This window comes from Linepithema humile, chromosome 3 (assembly GCF_040581485.1).
Source record: "Linepithema humile isolate Giens D197 chromosome 3, Lhum_UNIL_v1.0, whole genome shotgun sequence".
NCBI lineage: Eukaryota > Metazoa > Arthropoda > Insecta > Hymenoptera > Formicidae > Linepithema > Linepithema humile.
In genome coordinates, this window is record NC_090130.1 from 14,138,571 (window position 1) to 14,160,151 (window position 21,581).

The 21,581-nt window shown below is 31.7% G+C and overlaps 2 protein-coding genes across 9 annotated transcripts in view; one reads left to right on the forward strand and one right to left on the reverse strand.

Annotated features, from left to right (window-relative positions):
* Positions 1-21,581, reverse strand: part of LOC105680063 (transmembrane protein 8B-like) — a 230,855-nt gene that overhangs the window by 184,708 nt on the left and 24,566 nt on the right. For 4 of the 5 annotated variants that reach the window (XM_067352077.1, XM_067352078.1, XM_067352076.1 and 1 more), the window contains exon 3: positions 13,746-13,959. In XM_067352077.1, coding sequence (XP_067208178.1) covers positions 13,746-13,959 — 214 coding nt within the window. Of the gene's footprint in view, positions 1-1,461; positions 1,566-13,745; positions 13,960-21,581 lie in introns of those variants that run through there. The other variant, XM_067352080.1, reaches the window with a different exon arrangement.
* On the forward strand, positions 5,538-8,546 carry LOC136996852 (translation machinery-associated protein 7 homolog). 4 transcript variants are annotated; one of them, XM_067352085.1, is made up of 5 exons: positions 6,452-6,730; positions 7,124-7,198; positions 7,333-7,403; positions 7,504-7,567; positions 7,767-8,546. In XM_067352085.1, exon 5 carries the CDS (start codon positions 7,768-7,770, stop codon positions 7,960-7,962), a length of 195 nt encoding a protein of 64 aa, XP_067208186.1. In that variant the 5' UTR covers positions 6,452-6,730; positions 7,124-7,198; positions 7,333-7,403; positions 7,504-7,567; position 7,767; the 3' UTR covers positions 7,963-8,546. The 4 variants fall into 4 exon arrangements, with proteins under 4 accessions (XP_067208183.1, XP_067208184.1, XP_067208186.1 ...); XM_067352084.1 differs by having other exon boundaries at positions 6,453-6,730; positions 7,478-7,567; XM_067352082.1 differs by lacking the exon at positions 7,767-8,546 and having other exon boundaries at positions 5,538-6,730; positions 7,478-7,567.

Genomic DNA, 21,581 nt, shown 5'->3' on the forward strand with positions numbered 1-21,581 from the left:
ATTTAATACACTTTTATTTATAATAAATAAAATATTGATATAATCTATATCTATAAATTTGTTCCTTTGCTTATTTGTTTTTTATTTTTTACAAGCTGTTAAGCATATATAAGCATTCAGAAAAATAAACAAATTAAAGTACATAAATAGAAAATTTATTTGAAAATTATAGTTTTCTCTTTTAATTTTCCTATTGTGAAAATCTCAATTTCGAAATGCAATAATATACGAAGGTACTTTATTATTATTATTCACAAAACACTTACTTTTTAACGCATATTTTTTTGTTGTATTTATTATTTTAATTAAATTGTTTATTAATGTTATACTCTATTAATATATTTAATATATTTTACATTTGTAACTCAATTTTACTTAAAAGTGTATATTAAACAATACAATTATTGAATATCGAGTTTGTAATTATGAATTGATTAGTTGTATATTTTATCATTTTGACAAATATTTTTAAAATTTGTACTAAATCACAATAAATTTAGGTAAATACAATTTTGTCTAAGTTCACGTTTTACGAGCGACATATTGATGTGCGCCCGTGGTAGTAGACACTACCTTCCTCCTTCCTCTCAGCTTACAACCCCGCAGCAAAACGCGCCGTCCAGTAGGTCCATGGAACCTACCGTGTTAATTTCTCCCAAGAAAACCACGACAGAGGACGATGATAGGAGATAATATGTTATGCGATCCGATTAGCAATCGGCGCTGCGGTTCCAGGGCTGCATGTGTGAAATGGACTACTGGCCATAAGGAATGTAACAACCGGGTTCTTTATGGAAAATATGCAACCGGTTCACATCACCAATCAACCATAATAAAAATATACACATGGAATGTTGGGAGCCTCAATAGAGCAGGGAAACTCCACATCCTGGAGAAAACCATAAATAATTTGCCTCTTATCGGGATATCGGAGGGCCATTAGAGAGAAAGCGGACATTTTGAGTCCACTAATGGCAACCGTATAATATGCTCAAGCAATCAAAAGAAATCATCAAATAAAGTCGCCATAATTGTCAATAAACAAATCAAAGAAGCTGTCCTGGGATATAAATTAGTTAATGATCGAATCCTCGCAGTTAAAATAAACGGCCTTAAATATAATCCAGATTTATGCCTCAATTGCACAATCGTCAGAAGAGGATATAGAAAGCTTCTATGGCAAGCTAAGTGATACTATCGAGAAAGTCCCAAATAGAAAATTCCTTCTCATAATGGGCGATTTCAACACGAAAATAGGGTCCACAACTGATGACAATTATGCGAGGGCAGTGAAGGGCAGGTACGGTCTCGGCGAAACGAACGCGAGAGGTGAAAGGCTAATGGAATTTTGTGCGGAAAACAATTTGTTCATATCAAACAGCAATTTTCAACATCATAAACGCCGACTGTACACATGGCAATCACCGGATGGATTTACAAGAAATCAAATTGATTACATACTCGTAAGAAATCGCTGGAAAACATCGGTGAGCGACGTAAAAATATATCCAGGGATGGATTGTGGAAGCAATTATAATGCCCTCGTAGCAAAAGTCTGCCTCAAACTGAAAAAGTCAAAAAAACCATATCAGAAAAAAAATAGATGGAACCTTGACAGTAACCCAAACTATATTACCCAAGTCATCAATAATTTGCAACAAATCTCGGAGGATAAAAAATCTCAAGCGTCGGCAAAAAAACTATGGAAAACTAAAGTAAAGATAGCAATAGAACCAGCTGCCAACAAATGTCCCAAATCAACCAAGGAAACCGTGGATCACACAGGACACGTGGCAGCTAATAAAACAAAGACAAGAAATTAAAGCAAAAGGACTACAAGATAATCAGACATACGACAATTTGACGCGAGCAATCAATCAAGCAACGTCCAGAGACAAAAACAATTATATAATAGCAACGTGTAGAGAAATAGAAGACTCCATTCCGACAAAAATGAGTCCAAAGATTTGTTCTCCAAGGTCAAAAAATTAACTAATGTCTTTAAATCTAAAGCACTCCCTATCAAAGATGAAGCAGGCAACATTCTGACCACAAAACCGGAAATAATAGAGAGATGGCACCAATATTGTAGCAAACTAATAAAAGGAGAAAATCAAGCAGACCTTATAAACTCGGCTGAAATGGAACCCTCGATCCTAAGAACAGAAATAGAAGTCACCATGAACAAGCTCAAAAACCATAAGTCAGCGGGATCCGATGCTATAGTCTCTGAGATGTTAAAAACTACAGGAGAGCCAGGTATCAGTACACTTTACACTATATGCAACAAAATATGGGAAACAGGAGACTGGCCAAAAGATTGGACTGAATCCATATATATCACTTCACAAGAAGGGCTCACAGGAAAAATGTGAGAACTACAAAACTGTCGCCCTCATATCTCATACTAGCAAAATTCTCCTACACATCATCCAGGAAAAACTGAAACAGTATCTGCTCCCCCAAATACCCGAGAAACAAGTGGACTTTATGCCAGAACGAGGAATGAGAGAATTTATAAAGGTGAGACAAATAATCGAAAAATGTTATGAGTACAATGTACCAGTAATACTCTGCTTCTTAGACTATACCAAAGCCTTTGATAATGTAAAATGGGATCAATTTTGGCACATACTAACTGAAATGGGAACACCACACCACCTTATTTATCTCATCCAAAGACTGCACACTTCAAACTGCGCATACGTGAGAGTCGACAACGAACTCTCAAAAGAGTTCCAAGTAGGCAAAAGGGTTAAACAAGGCTACATACTATCACCAATCTTATTCAACATATACAACGAATGGATCATCAGAAAGGCGACAGAAGAATGGAGGGGAGGAGTATCTGTGGGCGGCAAAAAAATCTCCAATCTCAGATATGCCAATGACACCACAATACTAGCAAACTCAAAAGAAGAAATGGCCGAACTCCTCTTCCGCATTGAAGAGGCTAGCGCAGAGATAGGCCTTCAGCTTAATAAAACTAAATGCGCCTTGTTAGTGATCAATCGGGCAAACACATTACCCTAAAACTTTAGCATCATCCAGGACATACAGATCAAAACAGAGGTCACGTACCTGGGTACCCGCATTTCAAATCAAGAGATAGCAAGGGAGAAACAAAAAAAAGATTGGCTGTGTCAAAAACAGCGCTGGGCGGACTTACTAGAATCTGGAAGGACCATGAAATTTCCAAAACAACAAAGAAAAGATTAGTAGAAAGTTTAATCTTCTCCATCACTACATATGGGTCTGAAACATGGATAGTTAAGACCGCAAGTCGCAAAAAAATAGAAGCATTCGAAATGACATGCTATAGAAGAATGCTCCGTATACCCTGAACAGCTCATAGAACCAATAACTTCATTCTTAGAAAACTAAAAATTGACACAAATAACCGACTCCCATCGACCATCCAAAAGCGCATAATAAAATTCTTTGGCCATATAATTCGCAAGGATGGCATAGAAAAACTGATGATTCAGGGCAAGGTGGATGGCAAAAGAAAAAGAGGACACTCATCCAACAGATTTATCGACCAAGTGGCCAAACTCATACAACTGCCAATTCCAGAAATGATGAGGCGAGCAGAAGATAGAGGAGCTTGGCGAGCCCTGACAATCGCCTAGCTGCAAAGTGGTCACGACGTTCGGAATCGAACTATGAGAAGAAGAAGAAGTATAAACTATCAGCAAATAGGGGAGAGAGGGAGGGAGGGAGATAGGGGAGAGAGGGAGGGAGGGAGATAGGGGAGAGAGGGAGGGAAGGAAAGGAGGAGAGAGGGAGAGAGGGAGAGAGAGAGAGCGCTTTAAACAAAAACACTATTTGTGTAGATATTTGGTATTATACGTTTTTAAAAAAATCATACAGTTCTCTACGAGATCATTTTTTATGGGTTAATTATTGTGCCATAATGTCATGTTGAGATTATAGTTCTCAAATCTCGAATTATGATTTTTTGAAAGGTTTTTCGATACAACATCAGGTATTCAAAATGTTGATTTTCGAAGTAAATATGGTAACACCACCGCACTAAATATCTCCATTTGAGCTGGAATCACTCAAATTGAATATAATTGACCTCAAGATATAGATTTTCATGCGTTTGGACAAAATTTGCAGTGGGCCAGAATCGGCCCTTATAGACCCTCCTCCTTTATCCTACATGGAAAGCGGTTCCGATTAATTCTCGAACAACCGCGGGTAGAATTAGGAAAATATTTATTGGATTTGTCTTTGTTTATTGCAAAAATCAATGACGATTGCATTTTAAGAATCGATTTCTTATCAGAAACTAACGTGAAAAAGAGTCTTCGATCCGCATTAGGGTATTATTTTCTAAAAAAGAGTTAGTTTTTGTGCACGCTTATATAGATTTTCAAGCAAACAAAGTTTCCTACTTTTCTTTTGGAATTATTTGAACGAGATTCAGAGAATTTAAATTCTGCTTAGAAAAAAATATTTGTTAGAGTTTTACAAAATTTTCAGGATATTTTCTCTGAGGAGATTATCGCAGCAAGTTGTAATTTTATAGAACAAAATTGACGTGAGTGATTCACATCCTATTAAACAAATGTCATGTTGGATTCATTTAAAATCTGAAGTTAATGAGATACTTAAAGAAATGGAAAAACAGGTTGTGATGAAGAAGTCACAGAGTCTTTGGATGTCATCTGCAGTAATGGTCTGAAAAGATGAACCACTTCGGTTGTGTAAATTATCGAAAAATTAATTCTGTGACAGTGAAATATTCTTGTCCGTTATCTCGGATTGACGATACGATTAATCAATTATCAGAAACTCTTGGTTTACCACTCTAGATTTTAAGAGTGAATATTGGCAAGTAAAAATTCGTCCAGAAGATAGGGAAAAAACGACTTTTTCGATTGATTTGTGGCAATTTACTGTTATACCTTTCGGATTATGTAATGCTTCTGCTACGTTCGAGCGATTAATGAAACAAGTTTTAAATAATTTACTATCAAAAATTTATTTGGTTTATTTGGATGATGTGATTATTTTTGAAAAAACTTTCGAAGAGATGCAGCGGTTAGAAATTGTATTTCTTCGTATCAGAGCAGCTTATCTAACACTTAATCCGAAGAAGTGTTCATTTTTTTTAAATTCAGTGAAATATTTAGATCATGTGATTTCTAGTGAAAGGGTCACTACTGACCCAGAAAAAATAGCTGCTGTAAAAAATTGGTCGATTCCTTAGAATAGGAAACAATTGCGCAATTTCTTAGGATTCTGCTCGTACAGGAAATTTATTAAAGAATTCTCTTTTCTTACTAAACCTTTAGTTATTCTAACAGAAAATCAAACAAAATTTGAGTGGATGTCGCAATGTCAATCAATTTTATTCTTTCCAACAAAGGAAGGAGAATTTATTTTGGATACAGACGCTTTAAATCATGGTATTATCTCAGAGGCAGAGTGAAGTAAAGAAAGTTATCGCTTATTTTAATAGAGTTTTAAATAAAGCAAAAAAAAATTATTGTGTGACTCTTCGTGAATTATTAGCGATAGTTGATTCTATAAAGAATTTTCATCGTTATTTGAGCCCTCTTATTCAAAAAGATTAATCTCAGAAATGGTCTTTATAAATGGTCTTTATAAAAGACAAACTGTAGGCCTTAACAATCAAAACGACACGGATCATTTACTTGATGCCTATCTCCCTATTATTAATTTATTTCCTCTTTTATAAAATACTTTTCCTTCCTTTTCCTCTATCTATTTCTTTTACCCCCACCTTTTCTCCTTCCCTACTTACTCTTTTTCCCTCTCCCTCTCCCCCCTCCTTTCCTACCTTTACTCTGAATTTTAGAATTTCTCTATCAAATTACAATCACTAAGATCTCAACGTTCAATAAGTAAAAACTATCTGTTCTTCACTTTTCCACCTCGTTCCTTCTACGTGGACGAGTGCTTTACCATCATGAACTTAATACAAGTATGTGTGTATCATTTCTCAATCTCCGGTCCATTTATTTTTATTTAATTTGAACTTTTATTGTATTTTATTGCATTTATTGCAGTCCTAACTATTTTATTACCGAACAACAATTTGGTTGAAAAAGATTATTAATACGTCTTCCACATCTTTTGTAATTATTGCGAACTTTACTTTTTAATAATGTACACTGAAGAAGGCCTGATGTCAGGCAGAAACGTTTGATGTAAACAATTTTAAACGAATATATTGGGTGTATTCGGGCAGCTCGCTACCGCGCTATCAATGCTAACGCTACTAGCTCCGTTCACGGAGCCAAGATAGCGCTAATGAATGCGAGCTCCGTGAACAGCAATAGCATAGCGTGGTAGCGTGCGTCTGCTAATAAAAATGGAACAAGGGGTGCGTTCGGGGAGACGCTATTAGCGCTATTTAGCGCTACGAACTGTTCGCGGAGCTAGATAGTAGCGCTAGCAAACGCTATCATGACGTCATCAATGGTGGTGTGTGACGTCATAACTGCGCGCTATCAACGCTATTCCTTCCGAGGTAGTGTGTTGGTAGCGTTAGCGTTTACGAGCTCCGGGAACGCTGTAAATTGTGTAAAATTGTCTAACCATTATTTGAAATCTATTGAACGGCAGCGATATATTAATATTTATTACATATGTACAATGGATAATTCCATCGAAATAACTCTAAAAGATGCTGAAATTGAAGAAGAGTTCAAGTTACGACTTTCACCGACTAGTGCTTTTAAAGCAGAAACCGGTAAGTATTTCTACGTAACTATTAGGTTATGGTTGTTTGATGATTGTGATTTTACTTATTTGTTTTAGTATTATTATTCTTATTTTTAGTTTTTTTTATATAATTGTATACATATTTTTATATAATTTTATATAGTTGTAATTAATTTAATATATGGGGTTTTGGCTTTTATCACAATGTTAATTTAATTTTAAAATATTAATCCTTTATCTTTTTTGTCATTTTCTGCAAATCTATTTTGTAACTTTTAATGCATACATTACAAATATTTTTATGTAGACAAAATATATCATAAAGTAGCTATGCAATAAGTAGGAAAAATAACGAAATTGTCATTATAAGTTACAGAATAAAGAGAACGTTTTTTATGTGCTTTAATTATTTTACATGCAGATTTGAATTTTGCGACTACATTATTGAATGTTGCACGTCAAGGTGCATGCTTTGGTCAAAACAGTGCATGTTCTGGTAAGAATTGTTTTAACAATCGTCACTCATAGTAATAATATAGTTTATATCTATTGCTTGATGCATGTATGAAACAATCTGTGCTAACTATATCTGTCTTTCTTTGTATTAAAAAAAAAATGATTATTTTTTAGAAACTGAGCATATGCAGACTACAATATCATATGATACTCCGTTGGAGGAAGCATCTGGTTACCAGATTCTGGTATGTGATTAATTTAATTTCTTCTTGACATTGTAAGGTAATTTGGTAATTAATTATATGTATTGTTTTTGTAGATGATATATATATGTTACCTTCTCAGGAACAATCTCAAAGAGAAACGAAAGAGGAAATGAGAGAAGATCCATTGTTTGAAAACAAAGAAAGTAAGGAAATTTTACAATATGAATTGTAATCATTTTAAATTTTATTTTTATGTTTGTTTGTTAAGCAATTTATCTAATTATTTTCTGTTTTGTTAGAGGTTATATTGATTTAATATGTTATATTCATTGTTAAAAATATGTATTTTTCTTAAGCAATTATTATTTATTTGTAATATCTGACCATTTTTATGTATTTTAGAATGTCTGGTTGGGATGGAGGTAAAAAGAAGCCCTTGAAGGCACCAAAGAAGGAATCGAAAGTTTTAGATGATCAGGATGTAGCATTTAAACAAAAGCAGAAGGAACAGCAAAAAGCATTAGCAGAAGCAGCGAAGAAAGCCAGTCAAAAAGGCCCATTAGTTACTGGTGGTATAAAGAAATCTGGAAAGAAATGATCTCATGTAGCAGTGGGTGAAATTTGTGATTTACTGTGCACATGATGATTACAACAATAATTATGGATTGATTAATTGTTATATAAGACAACTTTTTTTTATGGTTTTTAATTTTGAGAAATCTTTAAACTTGTAAATAAAAATTATGTATGTATTTTGTGTTAAATTTTTATAAAACCGATATTAATTGAATTGTATTGAATTTGTATGTATATTAATTAATATACAGGACTTATATTTCACAGTAATTACAAAGAAAAATTCAAAATTCATAAAACAATATCAATCCACATTTAGAATATGTCAGTTTTTGATGTTAAATACTATTGATATTAAACTGTTACATTCTCAATATAATTATATGTTGTAATTATGTCATCTATTATGTGATTCTTTTTAGGATTTTGAAAAGGATTTGTGTAGTGTAAAATGATATTTTATTCAATATGTGCGCGTTTAATGTATTATTACATTTGCTAAAGGACTTGTCTTGAAAGTTACAGTTTTATATGAAATGCCAAATTAACTCTCATATTCAATGTATTGATATGCAACATAAAAATAAAAACAATGTATCTTTTATACTTCTATGTGTCATATTATATAAAATCAACAGTATTAAAACTGCAATAATTTTATGTGAAATTTATAAAAACTTTATTTTATAATAATTTTAATTTTTCAGTTTAGTTTTCTTATAAAGAAGATTTTTGTTTTATTCTAAAAAGTAATTTAGATTAAAAGATTTATCATCATATAATTGATTAAAAATTGAAATATAAATATAAAATATAATATATTGCAAGCGTTTTAGAAATCAATTTTATCAGTTAGATTCTAACTGATAAGGTACGAATATATGTGGCTTTATCTGTTATTGGAGATTTTTATTTTTATAAATTGTAATCATTTTAAATTTTATTTTTATACACTTATTTTTTTTCGATTGCTAAGCAACTGTAGCTGTTTTAACGCACGCTACCACGCTACGCTATTGCTGTTCACGCAGCTCGCATTCGCTAGTGCTATCTTGGCTTCGTGAACAGAGCTAGTAGCGTTAGCGTTGATAGTGCGGTAGCGAGCTCCCCGAACGCACTCAAGATCGTAAAAAAAGCAATATTAACAGCAGTAGCACTTATAATACAAGAATTAATAGATTCATCGTCTAGCAGTAATGATGGTAAAGATTTAAAAATAATAGAATAGAGTATGAATGTAAGAAAACATGTACCATGTATCAACATTAAAAATTAAAATATCGGCATTTCTCACATTTTCCGTTGAATTATTAGATGAATGTTTGTAATAAAATTAGGTGTTATTATTTTCAACACGTTAAATGCTGGACAAAAGATCCAGTCCAATTATAAATCTTTTGTCCAATATTAAACTAGTTGGAAATAATAACACCTAATTTTGTTACAAACATTCATCTGATAATTCAACGGAAAATGTGAGAAATGCCGATATTTTAATTTTTAATGCTGAGACATGGTACATGTTTTCTTACATTTATACTTTATTCTATAATTTTTCATTCTTCACCATCATTACTCTCAGACGATGAATCTATTAATTCTTGCATTATAAGTGCTACTGCTGTTAATATTGCTTTTTTACGATCTTGTTCCATTTTTATTAGCAGAAGCGCGCTACCACGCTATGCTATTGCTATTCACGGAGCTCGCAAACGCTAACGCTACCAACACACTACCTCGGAAGGAATAGCGTTGATAGCGCGCAGTTATGACGTATCACACTACCATTAATGACGTCATAATTGCGTTTGGTAGCACTACCAGCTAGCTCCGTGAACAGTCGATAGCGCTAAATAGCGCTAATAGCGTCTCCCCGAACGCACCCATTATAACCTTCGCACGAAGAACTAGCATTGTGGCTCTTTACGCTCCTACTGATTTTATTTGGTCAATCACTAGAGCCTTATATATTAATTAATTGATATTTATTTATTTACCAATTTTATATTTATTACGCAAGGAGAAAAATAAAGAAAACATATATTTTTCTTATGCTCCAGTATATTATACTATATTTGATAGTATATATTTTTCTTCATTGAAACATATAGTATTATATTATGTATATTTTTCAAACATTATTTTGTCATATTTAGTTTGTCATATTTAGTTCATATTAATTTGACCTTGTACCTGCCTATTTCGTCTCATACATTATATTGCAGCCTTGCAACGGAATTTCGGTCGAGGAAAGAAACGCGAGCGTCGGTTGTTTACAAATTATCCGACACATATATACAGACCAAATGTCAGTGTAGTGAGTTACTAACCAAACAAATACGTACGGATATTACGCCAATAATATCAATATCACTTTTAGTTCCATCGAAATAATGGCGCTATCGCGTCGGAGTTTGTCAGGCACTCCAAAATTCTTTTAAGGTTACTTTTTGATCCGCTTGTATATGCATGTATGAGTTTTATATCGGATTTAATGTTATTAAGCGATTTTTTTCTTTTACTAAAAGATATATATATAATATGAATACAAATACACTCTGCACTAAAATTAGGGGATCACTTTTTTTGCAAAATAAAGGCCACTGCCCGATCGCGCGCTTATTGGCCAATCTTTTTTAATTAATTACTCGAAATTTTACGTGGTTGTTTGTAAAATGGTATAGAACTTTTTTGTTTAGAATAACGAAATCTACTTGTATCTTTTCGGTGAGACACTTTATGACAGACACCCTGTATATATGATATTCATATATATATATATATATATATATATGAAATTTGATGATTTTATTCCAAATTTTAAGTGTACCGCTTTTTTGGGAGTGAGTGTGTGTGTGTGTGTGTATAATATAATATAATATATATATATATATATATATCGTCGAGTTATTCGCATTTGAAGTAAAAAAACTGTCTTTTTCTTCAAATGCGAATAACTCGGCGAAAAATTATCGTATCAAGATAAAAAAAAAGCATTTTAAAGAGAAGACTGTACTTTTATATGTTTTTTATCTCAATGAGCTACAATTTTTTGTTTATGCCGTGCATCGTCGCAAACTCGAACCATTATTATCGCTTTGTCATCCGTCATTTGCAATAAATTTATCTCGCAACATTGAAATAAATCGATTCTTAAAGTAGAGATTCCAAGCTTTATGTTCATATTTTATAGACCTTCCTATCTTCATTATTTACGAAGTTATCGTCATTTGAAATTTGATGATTTTATTCCAAATTTTAAGTGTACCGCTTTTTTTGGGAGTGAGTGTATATATATATATATATATATATATATATATATATATATTTTTTTTGTGGATCTTCCTGGTAGTGTAATCTTACAGTATTTAATGGTCCAACATGTGTTAAATGTAAACACACCATTAGTTTTAAAATCTATCATCGTTCGTTAGAAACAACATGAGTTTTTTTGCAAAGCGTTCAAACAACCTACTTTATTATTTTTGAAAGGTTTCCCAAGCTTTTTTGGGTAAATAAGCTTTTTTCATGAATGTATAAACTTTCAAAATGATAACTGCATAGGTTTTAAAAATGTCCGTTCACGGCCAAAATTGGCCATTTTTAAACTCCCTCCTTTCGTTTATTGCGTTGTAAAGCATAGACTTTTCTCTTCAATTTGCTTTTTTAGGAATAATTCTGATTTTTTTTCACCAAGTTATTCAGTAGCAAAACAAAAACCGTCCTAAACACTTTGACCGCCTATAAAAACCGAACCAATCATCGTACACCATTTTAAAAAAAAGCAATCAAAAGCTAAAAATCTGCCCTGTAAAAAGCATTTATTTTGACGGCACAATATTCATTTTAAAATTCGGTTAAAAATTGCATTTTTTCCGTTGTTCATTTAACTTGATGTAACTTTACGAAAAATGATCAAAACGATAAAAACTCAACGGCAGAGCAAATTTAAAGAGCAGATTCTTCCGATTAAAATAAGCCCGTGGTTACGATTTCTTTTCGCTATGTCTGATATATTCGAATCGGCCACAGTGGAAAAAAAAATTGTGGGATCACTTTGTTCTTACCTTAGAACATATATACTGGAAGGGGCATAGCCTATCTAAATACACATAACAAAAGTGTCCCCTACATCTATCTATCCTTGTCTGTACGAAATCGGTCAATGCGCTTGCGCGAATGAATAACCGCTTAAATTGAAAGTAGAAAGATTTAAAATAGGTGGAAGGCATTTGAAAATTTGATTATAACAATTTATTCTTTAAGTTATTATAATATAATTGCAATATATTATAAATTATATATAATAATATGTAGTAATATGTAATAATAGTCTTGCAAAATAAAATATAAAAATAATGATGCACATAACCAAAAACAAATACTGTAATGAACAATAATTATATACAGGATGTACAGGATGAACTAAAATAAGATAACAAACTTTGAGGAGCGAGACCAAACATAAAAAAAAATTTGACATCAACATATGTCCGTCAAACCCACTGTTACTGATATAAAATATATATTATTAATAAAAAATAAAAAAGTAATATTTATTATTATGTAATATTCTCGCTCCTCTAAAGTTTGTTATCTTATTTTAATTATATCTTGTATATATAGTAACTAGTACAATCAAAATTATTATAATAAATAATAAAAAAAATATTTAAAAACTTCATTGATGTTTAAATAGTATTAGTTTTGTATACTTTTTTATGATTATTTTTTTAGACTTGATTATATTGGAAGGCTTGTCATAGATAAGCTTGTCTATGTTGTCATCACACCCATCAACATAATCGACGCATGCGTATTGCAATAAAATGTACAGACAAGGATAGATAGATGTTGAGGACAACGGCAAGTCAGCTATGCCCCTTCCAGTATATATGTTCTAAGGTTCTTACACATTGGAAGGAAGTAGGTGGCGCTCTATTAATTTTTTTGTGCCCGCTATTTTTTCTTATCATCACTGAATTGTTTCAACACAAAATTCAGTAATAAAAAATGTTTGCCTATGTTTTTCCTACAAAAAAGACTCATTGTCAGTTCATTTTTTGCATATCTTCACCAGGTTTCGAGTCACTGTTTAAGTTGTCCTATACCCCAAGTGTCGTCGGTATTCTAATCACACTACCCTGTGCTACCCGGCGACACTGAGTACTGCAATTACACTGCATCTTCTTTGATTTTCACCAAATCTTTCGTTTCTGGCAATTTTAAACAAAACGGTTTTTTTCAAAACCATTTTTTTTTTGCTGTTAAATGTTTTTTACAGGGCAGACTTTTAGCTTTTGATTGCTTTTTTTAAAAATGATATACGATGATTGGTTCGGCTTTTATAGGCGGTCAAAGTGTTTAGGACGGTTTTTCCTTTGCTACTGAATAACTCGATGAAAAAAAATCGTGGAATCATTCCTAAAAAAGCAAATTGAAGAGGAAAGTCTATGTTTTACAACGCAATAAACAAAATTTTGTTCCGATTTGTTTTGTACTCTGTGTGCTTTGCCAAATTTGAAGAAAAATTTTGCAATTTGTCGGGAGCCGCTTTTTAATATCATAACTTTGAAACCAATAACCAATTTTTTAAATCTGCAAAAAGATTCTGAAGGTTGAAACTTTAAAATGCTTTTCGTGTCATCAAAATCGGATCATTTTCAACAAAGTTATAACCAGTTGAAAATGGCCTTTATTTTGCAGAAAAAAAAGTGATCCTCTAATTTTGGTGCGGAGTGTATATTTGTAATAACAATAATAGTAATTATTGGTCATATTATTAAGAGGATAGAATTATTGTACCTGTTGTTGTATCCTCTCGTTCCAATAAGACATATAAGCTGCTACGAACCAATCACCGGACTGCGGTCCATAAATCGGAACAATGGTTGCGTTATTTTGTTCGTAAATTGTAGTAGCAGTGACTATGATACTATCATCATGTGTAACATACATATTTGTTAAAAACGTTCTGTTATTTGTAGATATTATTGGATAACTACCAAATTTCAAGTGTCTGAAAGTTAATTCAAAGGTTTAAGTATATTTTAAGTATATTTTTCTGCATTTTTAAATTAAAATAATTGATCCCGAGTCGAAATTTAAAACCTACTATAAACCTCATACATGGTTATTTGTGCCTCTAATAATGTTCCTTGACCTACAAGTTCTATCTTGAAAGTGTTATGTCTTTTTTTGACCTTTCTTTAATCTTGTTGTCCTAGAAAACCCTTATTTTTATTGATGTTAAATATACAATTCCTACTTTCGTTCTTACAACTCTTACCTCTTTTGAATCTCCAAATCTTATCGAAATTTCTAGCAATAAAAATATTAATATTCAATCTATAATTGAGTTCAATTTCTATTATTTCAGATTAATATAATAAATGTTATAATATAAATAATAACAAATAAATAGTAAAAAATATTTTTAAAAATTAAGTGCAACTCAGTATTATATTTAGTATTATAAATAACTAAAAATTTATTCGAATAAACAAAAAACAATTAAAATTTTATTTAATATTTTATTACATATTTGATCTATAATTCGAAATTATTTAATATTCTATTACCACATTTACTTTATTTGTATTTAATGCATATCTTAATTTCAATAAACGCAATACATTAATTATGTAATTTACTTAACTGCAGATAGATATGTAAGAGATAAGTGAATATTATTTATATAATATTTGCTTATAGTAGCCTATTTACAGTTAAGCAAATTATAATAATTAATATATTGTTTATTAAAATCAAGATCCATACGTTACATGCAAGTAGAGTATATGAGATAATAGATTATTAAGTAATTTTGAATATTTATTTTCTAGAAATACATATTTATAGAACCTGGAGCCTTTTTAGAGGTTCTCAGTAGGTACTCTTTTGAGCTTCCACATGGAAAAAACGGCAATAAGTAACAATTTTTAGTATCAAAGGAGGGCAATAGCCAATGTAATGTTATATCTATATATATGAATTAAAGCTTACATTGGTTCTCCAAATTCAACAAAACTTGTAGGTTTAATCTAGGCTAAAAATTTCGACTCGGGATTTTAATTCAATTTTATTATCCAATTATAAACGTTTAGCATAATACAGACAGGCTTGATATACTGGGTGTCGTAAACGTATTCATTAAATATTTCGGAAAGGACGCATTATTTCGCTTTGGAAAAAAGTATACTATGTATGTACATCAACACTGTAGATTCAATACATTAAAACTATTTTCAACCCCCAAAAATTACCTCTTGAGGTTTTTTTGTGATGGTACTACATCTATTTCAATATTTTTTAAATGGGAAGAATATGTTTTAATTTAGGATTCAAATTCTACGCAAAGAAATAAGATATTTTTACTCTTGTTATTTTTTTCAAATCCCTTTAAATTGTTTAGTTATAGAAGGTTTTCTACAAATTTTGAACTTCACAAAATGCAGTATAATTCCGGCACTAACTTAGATAATTAACTTCTAAAAAAAGATTCGAAAAATGCATGTCAAGAATTTCTAATGTAGGGCTCGGAATTATTTCATCTTTTCTGGCCGATTCTAGTGGTATACGCCTCCTTTCTTCTCCTTATCGCGCGCGCGGCAGCCGCTAGGGCCAACGCCGTCGAGCGTTAGAAGCGGCGCTATCCGATTAATGTTAAAAAATTTATTAAAAATATTTTTTTCCTCAATAGCAATAGTACCTCATCGGTGACGTGGAAATCTATTGAAATATTTCCACATAATAAATTTAAAAATAAAAAAAGTATTTTTAATAAATTTTTTTAACTTTTAATGATCAAGGGAGAAGAACCCAACATTTATCGGATAGTGCCGCTCCTAACGCTCGGCGGCGCTGGTCCTAACGGCTGCCGCGCGCGCGGTAAAGAGAGGAAAGGAGGCGTATACCACAAGAATCGGCCAAAAAGATGAAATAATTCCGAGCTTTGGTCTAATGGTTGGTTACAACAGACCCTTTTCAATTATCAGCCCATAGCTTAAATGTGTTTCATTAACTAAGGAAAACCTAGCACTACGTTGCCCCTAGCACTGCTTACGCCAAGACTACAAACTAAACACTTCTCTCTTATTTTGCCCTAATTAATTGTTGTGAACCACCGCTAGAAAACTCTTGACATGCACTTTACACATCATTTTTTAGAATTTAATTATTCCAATTAGTGCCGAAGTTACACCATATTTTGTAAAGTTCAAAATTTTAAAACCTTCTATAATAAAAAAATTCGGGGAAATTTGAAAAAAATGCCAAGAATAAAAAAGTCTTGTATTTTTACGTAAAATTTTAATTCTAAGTCAAAACATATCCTTCCCATTTAAAAATACCGAGATAGGAATAGCACCCCTCCCCTTCCAAATACCCCCAAGAAGTAATTTTTAGAGATTATAGTTTATGGGGAAAATAGTTTTATTGTAATCTATGGTATCGATATAAATAACATAATTTTTTTCCCGAAGTAAAATAATGCATCCTTTCCGAGATATTCAATGAGTACGAGAGACACTTTGTACGACCTTGATATACAGTGAGTGGTAAAAGTTACGGAACGGCCAATTATTTCAGCAAATATTAATTTATTAGAAAAATATTTTAAACAAAAAGAGTAGGGTTTAAAGAAATCTATTAGCTGATGATATTTATTTAACCTTGGGATGATCTTGAAAAGCGTGGTCAAGGTCAACATAAAAATCTTAAACGAAAACCCCTATTTTTTATTACATATTCTTATAGCTGAAGTCGAGACCTTTCCAAAACACTATAATAAAGTATTTTTTTTTATTAAGTACTTTTTGAGTTATAAGACTTGAAAAAAAAATATGTAATTTGCAACATGCAGCTGCATACTTTTTTTTTAAACAACTATGTGTTTTCTTTACACGAATTGATTTGTCTCATTATTCTGTGCATAAAAGTATTAAGATAAGATTACCAAAAATTGAATGTTTTACAAGATATTTTGTATTTTATGTCAAAATACTGTAACTTTCAAGTCTTATAACTGGAAAAGTGTTTATATATAGTGAAAAAATATTTTATTAAAGTGTTTTGAAAACGTCTCGACTTCAGCTACAAAAATATGTAATAAAAAATTGAGGTTTCCATTAAAGATTTTTATGTTGACCTTGACCGGACTTTTCAAGGTCATTCTAAGGTCAAATAAATATCATCAGCTAATAATTTCTTTAAACCCTACTCTTTTTGTTTGAAACATTTTTCCAATAAATCAATATTTTCTGAGATAATTGGTCGTTCCGGAACTTTTCCCACTCACTGTATGTTATCATTGATTAATGTTCTAAAGATTTTAATCAATCCTCGTTACTTATTAATAAATTATCAAATACGGAAATTTATAAAATCTAACATAATTTTTAGACGCCATGTACATTTATTACAACATACTTTTTGTAAATTTTTTTATTTAAATGGTAATTTTTTAAAAATGGTAAATGGTATATTAAATGCGTGCTGATTAGCCGTCATTCATTGTTTATTAAAAAGTTATTAACACTCAATCTTTCTTCAAGAGGTAAGAGTTGAGTAGGATTAGAATTTTTTCGCGGAGGAAGTGTATTGGGAGGAACAGAGCCCTTTCCTCACCCACGCGTTCAATTTACTACATTTAAATAATAATTTAAATTTTAATAATTCTGCGAAGAGTACGTTTAGATAAATGTACATGTTGTCCGAAAATTATATTCTATTTTGTAAACTTCTTAAGATCATAACTTTTTAATAAATAACGTTTGTCGGTTTTAAACCTTTAGAACATTATCTTCAGAACATCAGGACTATGACTTTGATGGCATATGTCAAAATCAAGACGATCGAACCTAACTTTGTTATTTTAAACATTTACCCTATACAGAGTGAGCTATTTTAATCCATCCACGCAAATAACTCCGTAAGTAAGCCAATACAGAAAAATGGTTCAGACAAAAGTTGTTCAGGACAATGGGGGTCACCTATTTGTGTTAGTGACTTTGACCTTGAAGTCAATTTTCAAGGTCATTTAAAGGTCAGAGTTATTTTTTTAAATGGAAACCTCTATTTTTGATTCCAAAATCTAATAGCTGGTGTCAAGAGCTTTTCAAAACACTATAATAAAGTTATTTTTCATTAAGTACTTTTCGAGTTATGAGGCTTGTAAATTACAGTATTTTGACATAAAATACAAAATATCTTGTAAAACATTCAATTTTTGGGAATCTTACCTTAATACTTTTATGCATAAAATAATGAGACGAATCAATTGGTATAAAGAAAACACATAGTTGCTTTCAAGAAAAAATATGTAATTTGCAACATGCAACTGCATACTTTTTTTTAAAACCAATGTGTTTTCTTTATACCAATTAATTCGTCTCATTATTTTATGCATAAAAGTATTAAGATAAGATTCCCAAAAATTAAATGTTTTACAAGATATTTTGTATTTTATGTCAAAATACTGTAATTTACAAGCCTCATAACTCGAAAAGTACTTAATAAAAAATAACTTCATTATAGTGTTTTGAAAAGCTCTTGACACCAGCTATTAAATTTTGGAATCAAAAATAGGGGTTTCCATTTTAAAAAATACCTCTGACCTTCAAATAACCTTGAAAATTGACTTCAAGGTCAAAGTAACTAACACAAATAGATGACCACTATTGTCCTGAACAACTTTTGTCTGACCCATTTTTCTGTATTTGGCTTACTTACGGAGTTATTTGCGTGGATGGATTAAAATGGCCCACCCTGTATATTCACCCATGTAGCAAACGGTCATTATCTGACATTTTTTTGTTGTCCTAATTACTATAATCGGTTATTATGAGGACAAAATAATGTTAGTTATTGACCACTTACTATTTGGGTACATACAAATTATTCTATTGTAGTATAAAATATATACAAGAATTTTAGTCTTTCATTTTTTCAATTTTTGAGTTCATTTTCATCATATATAAAGAATAATTCAATCATCGAAATATTTGCTATTATTGTCTATTATCTACTACTTTTCAAGCAATTTTCTAATTCCATTACAAAAAATGATAGCAGTTTGTAATGATAAATTCATCCATTTTAGGATCTCCACTACATCTCAAAAATTCTGTCTAATCAAAGCATTTTGAATTGATCAAAACAAGTGTAATTTGAAAGCATCAACTTTGATGAATATATTGCATGCGGAGAACTTTCCAATCCAAATTGAAGATTGCCCTTTAAATCGCAGAAGCAACATGTGGCTTAGTATTATCATACAGCAAAACAACCGTCTGGCAATTTTGTCCAGTAAATGATCTTTTCTGCTCGATTTCTTTGGTCAAACTGTTCATTGACAAGCATAGCACGCTATAGTAACTGTTTCGCCCGATTTGAATAATTCATAATAGGACATACCCTTCATATCCCACTATATATACAGAAGAATTTTCTTAGAATAGATGTTTAGTTTTTTGCCATTGATATCGATGGTTAGCCTGGAACTATAATTTAGTTTTCGTCATTAGTTACATTTTTCTACAAAAAGAACATTCTTTTGTTGTTTGACGAGCAGCAAAATGCATATGTTGAGTCACCAAGCTATGCTGTTTTTAAAGAATTCATGCGCAACTCATTTTCCAAGATTTTGAATCTTTTCCATTTTATGCAATTGTCTGAAAGCTATTTGATCAACTCGAAGCTGTTCTGCGAATTTCTCTTGTGTCCACGCTGCGTCCAATAATTTTTATAAATTTTTGGTTTTTTATTTTTTATGATTCTTTAGAATGTGGCCACTAACATCAAAATTCAACCATTTTTAAAATGTCTAAACCTAATATTTCCAAGTATTGTAGGACACAAGTTTTTTCACTTCAAGAATAATATAAATCGATTCGCATGCTTTAATGACGTTTTTCCTTATTAAAACTCGTACTGAATGCAATGTTAAATATACAATAGCTTTTCATAAATCATCTTATTTACAACTAAATTGTGAAGTTATATTTATTATTCTCTCATGTTATAATGATATTTTGAAGACTACTCAGACAACAGACATGTTTTTCAGATGTTTTAGATATTTTTCAGACTTTTAAAACATTCCAAGTAGCAAACGGTCATTATTTAACTGTTTGCTATTTTTGACATTACGTTATTTTGTCGTCATAATAACTAATTATTACATCATGATTAATAATTAAAATGACAAAAAACACGAAATAATAACCACTTGCTACTTAAGATGCGTGTTGTCTGGATAATATCACAGATTTCTATATATAATAATACTAGACTGCTATCTTCTTATAAGCAACGTGACATGGCGTTATTTACAAGTCAGCAGTTTTAAGCAACATATACTATAGTACTCTTGTAAAAGATTGGTTAAAAACACTGTCTGTCACTAATACTAATATGTACAATCTTATTTGTGTAACTGATTTGCAAATAACTGCCGGTCACGTTTTATCATTGAACATTGAACTATATACCATACTGGAACCATGGAGGACCTGAAGAGAGCATTAGGTAATGGAGACAATGCTTGGTAGTGTAACGGATGTGACGAAATACAGGCCACTTTTCGCACAGATTTAACGCATGGTGCGCTATCGTCGGGCAGAAAAACTAATATGGCTGCCTTCATGTATTGACACTTGACACATGAGTGAACCCAAATTGACTTTAGGTCTGTTTTTTTTTAACTGAACTGGCTGCACTAGTTCAGAGTTTATCTTTTTCCCTCTACATTGAAAGAAGAAAGATAAACTCTGAACTAGCAGCCAGTGCAGCCAGTTCAGCTAAAAAAAACAGACCTTTTATATTGTAATTATTTTAAAAAATGGGTAGTTGCAAAATTTGTGGTCGATCAAAATCGAAATCCAAATATATATCTATAACTTTTCACATGTAAGTAAATAAAATTAACAATGCTTTGGAAACGCTGCTTTCAGATGCCTTTTTTATGCTTATGTAGAGCGTTATGTTCTAAACAAATGATTTGACGTTTAAAAATGATAAAACTTTGTAACAAAATATTCCTTCAGGTTTCCAAAGATCCGGAAAGACGGAAGAAATGGATACAATTTGTTGATCACCCAGATTGGGAACCAACAAATTACGCCTATAACCATTTCAAAATTTCCCGCCCAGAATTTTGCTTCCGGTACATAGGCCATCGCGGTTAACGCTCGATCGTCTAATGCTCTCTCCAGGTCCTCCATGACTGGAACACATACAGCCCTCCACTCGAGAAAACGATCAGATAAAGAGAACTGAACCAACCCGGCTCTCTCTTTAGTAGCAGCAAAACACGTGATCGTGATAGTTAGTTAGACAAAGCAAGTACAGTTCCCGTTGCTATCCCGCTGATCGGGGGCAAACAAAGGCGTACATTTCAGTATGGTATACAGTTCAATGCGTTTTAAATCAGAGATGGGAATTAGTTGCAACTTTCGGCTCGATTTTCGTAACTGACGCCCCCTCCTTGCCGCTCGCATGTTAACAACGAGTCGCCTAAAGCGTATAATACGCGTGGATACGTGCGAATTTCTTCATTGTATAATATTAGGTGTGTTCTTTAGGTCTGTTTTTTATAGCTGAACTGGCTGCACTAGTTCAGAGTTTATCTTTCTCCTTCCA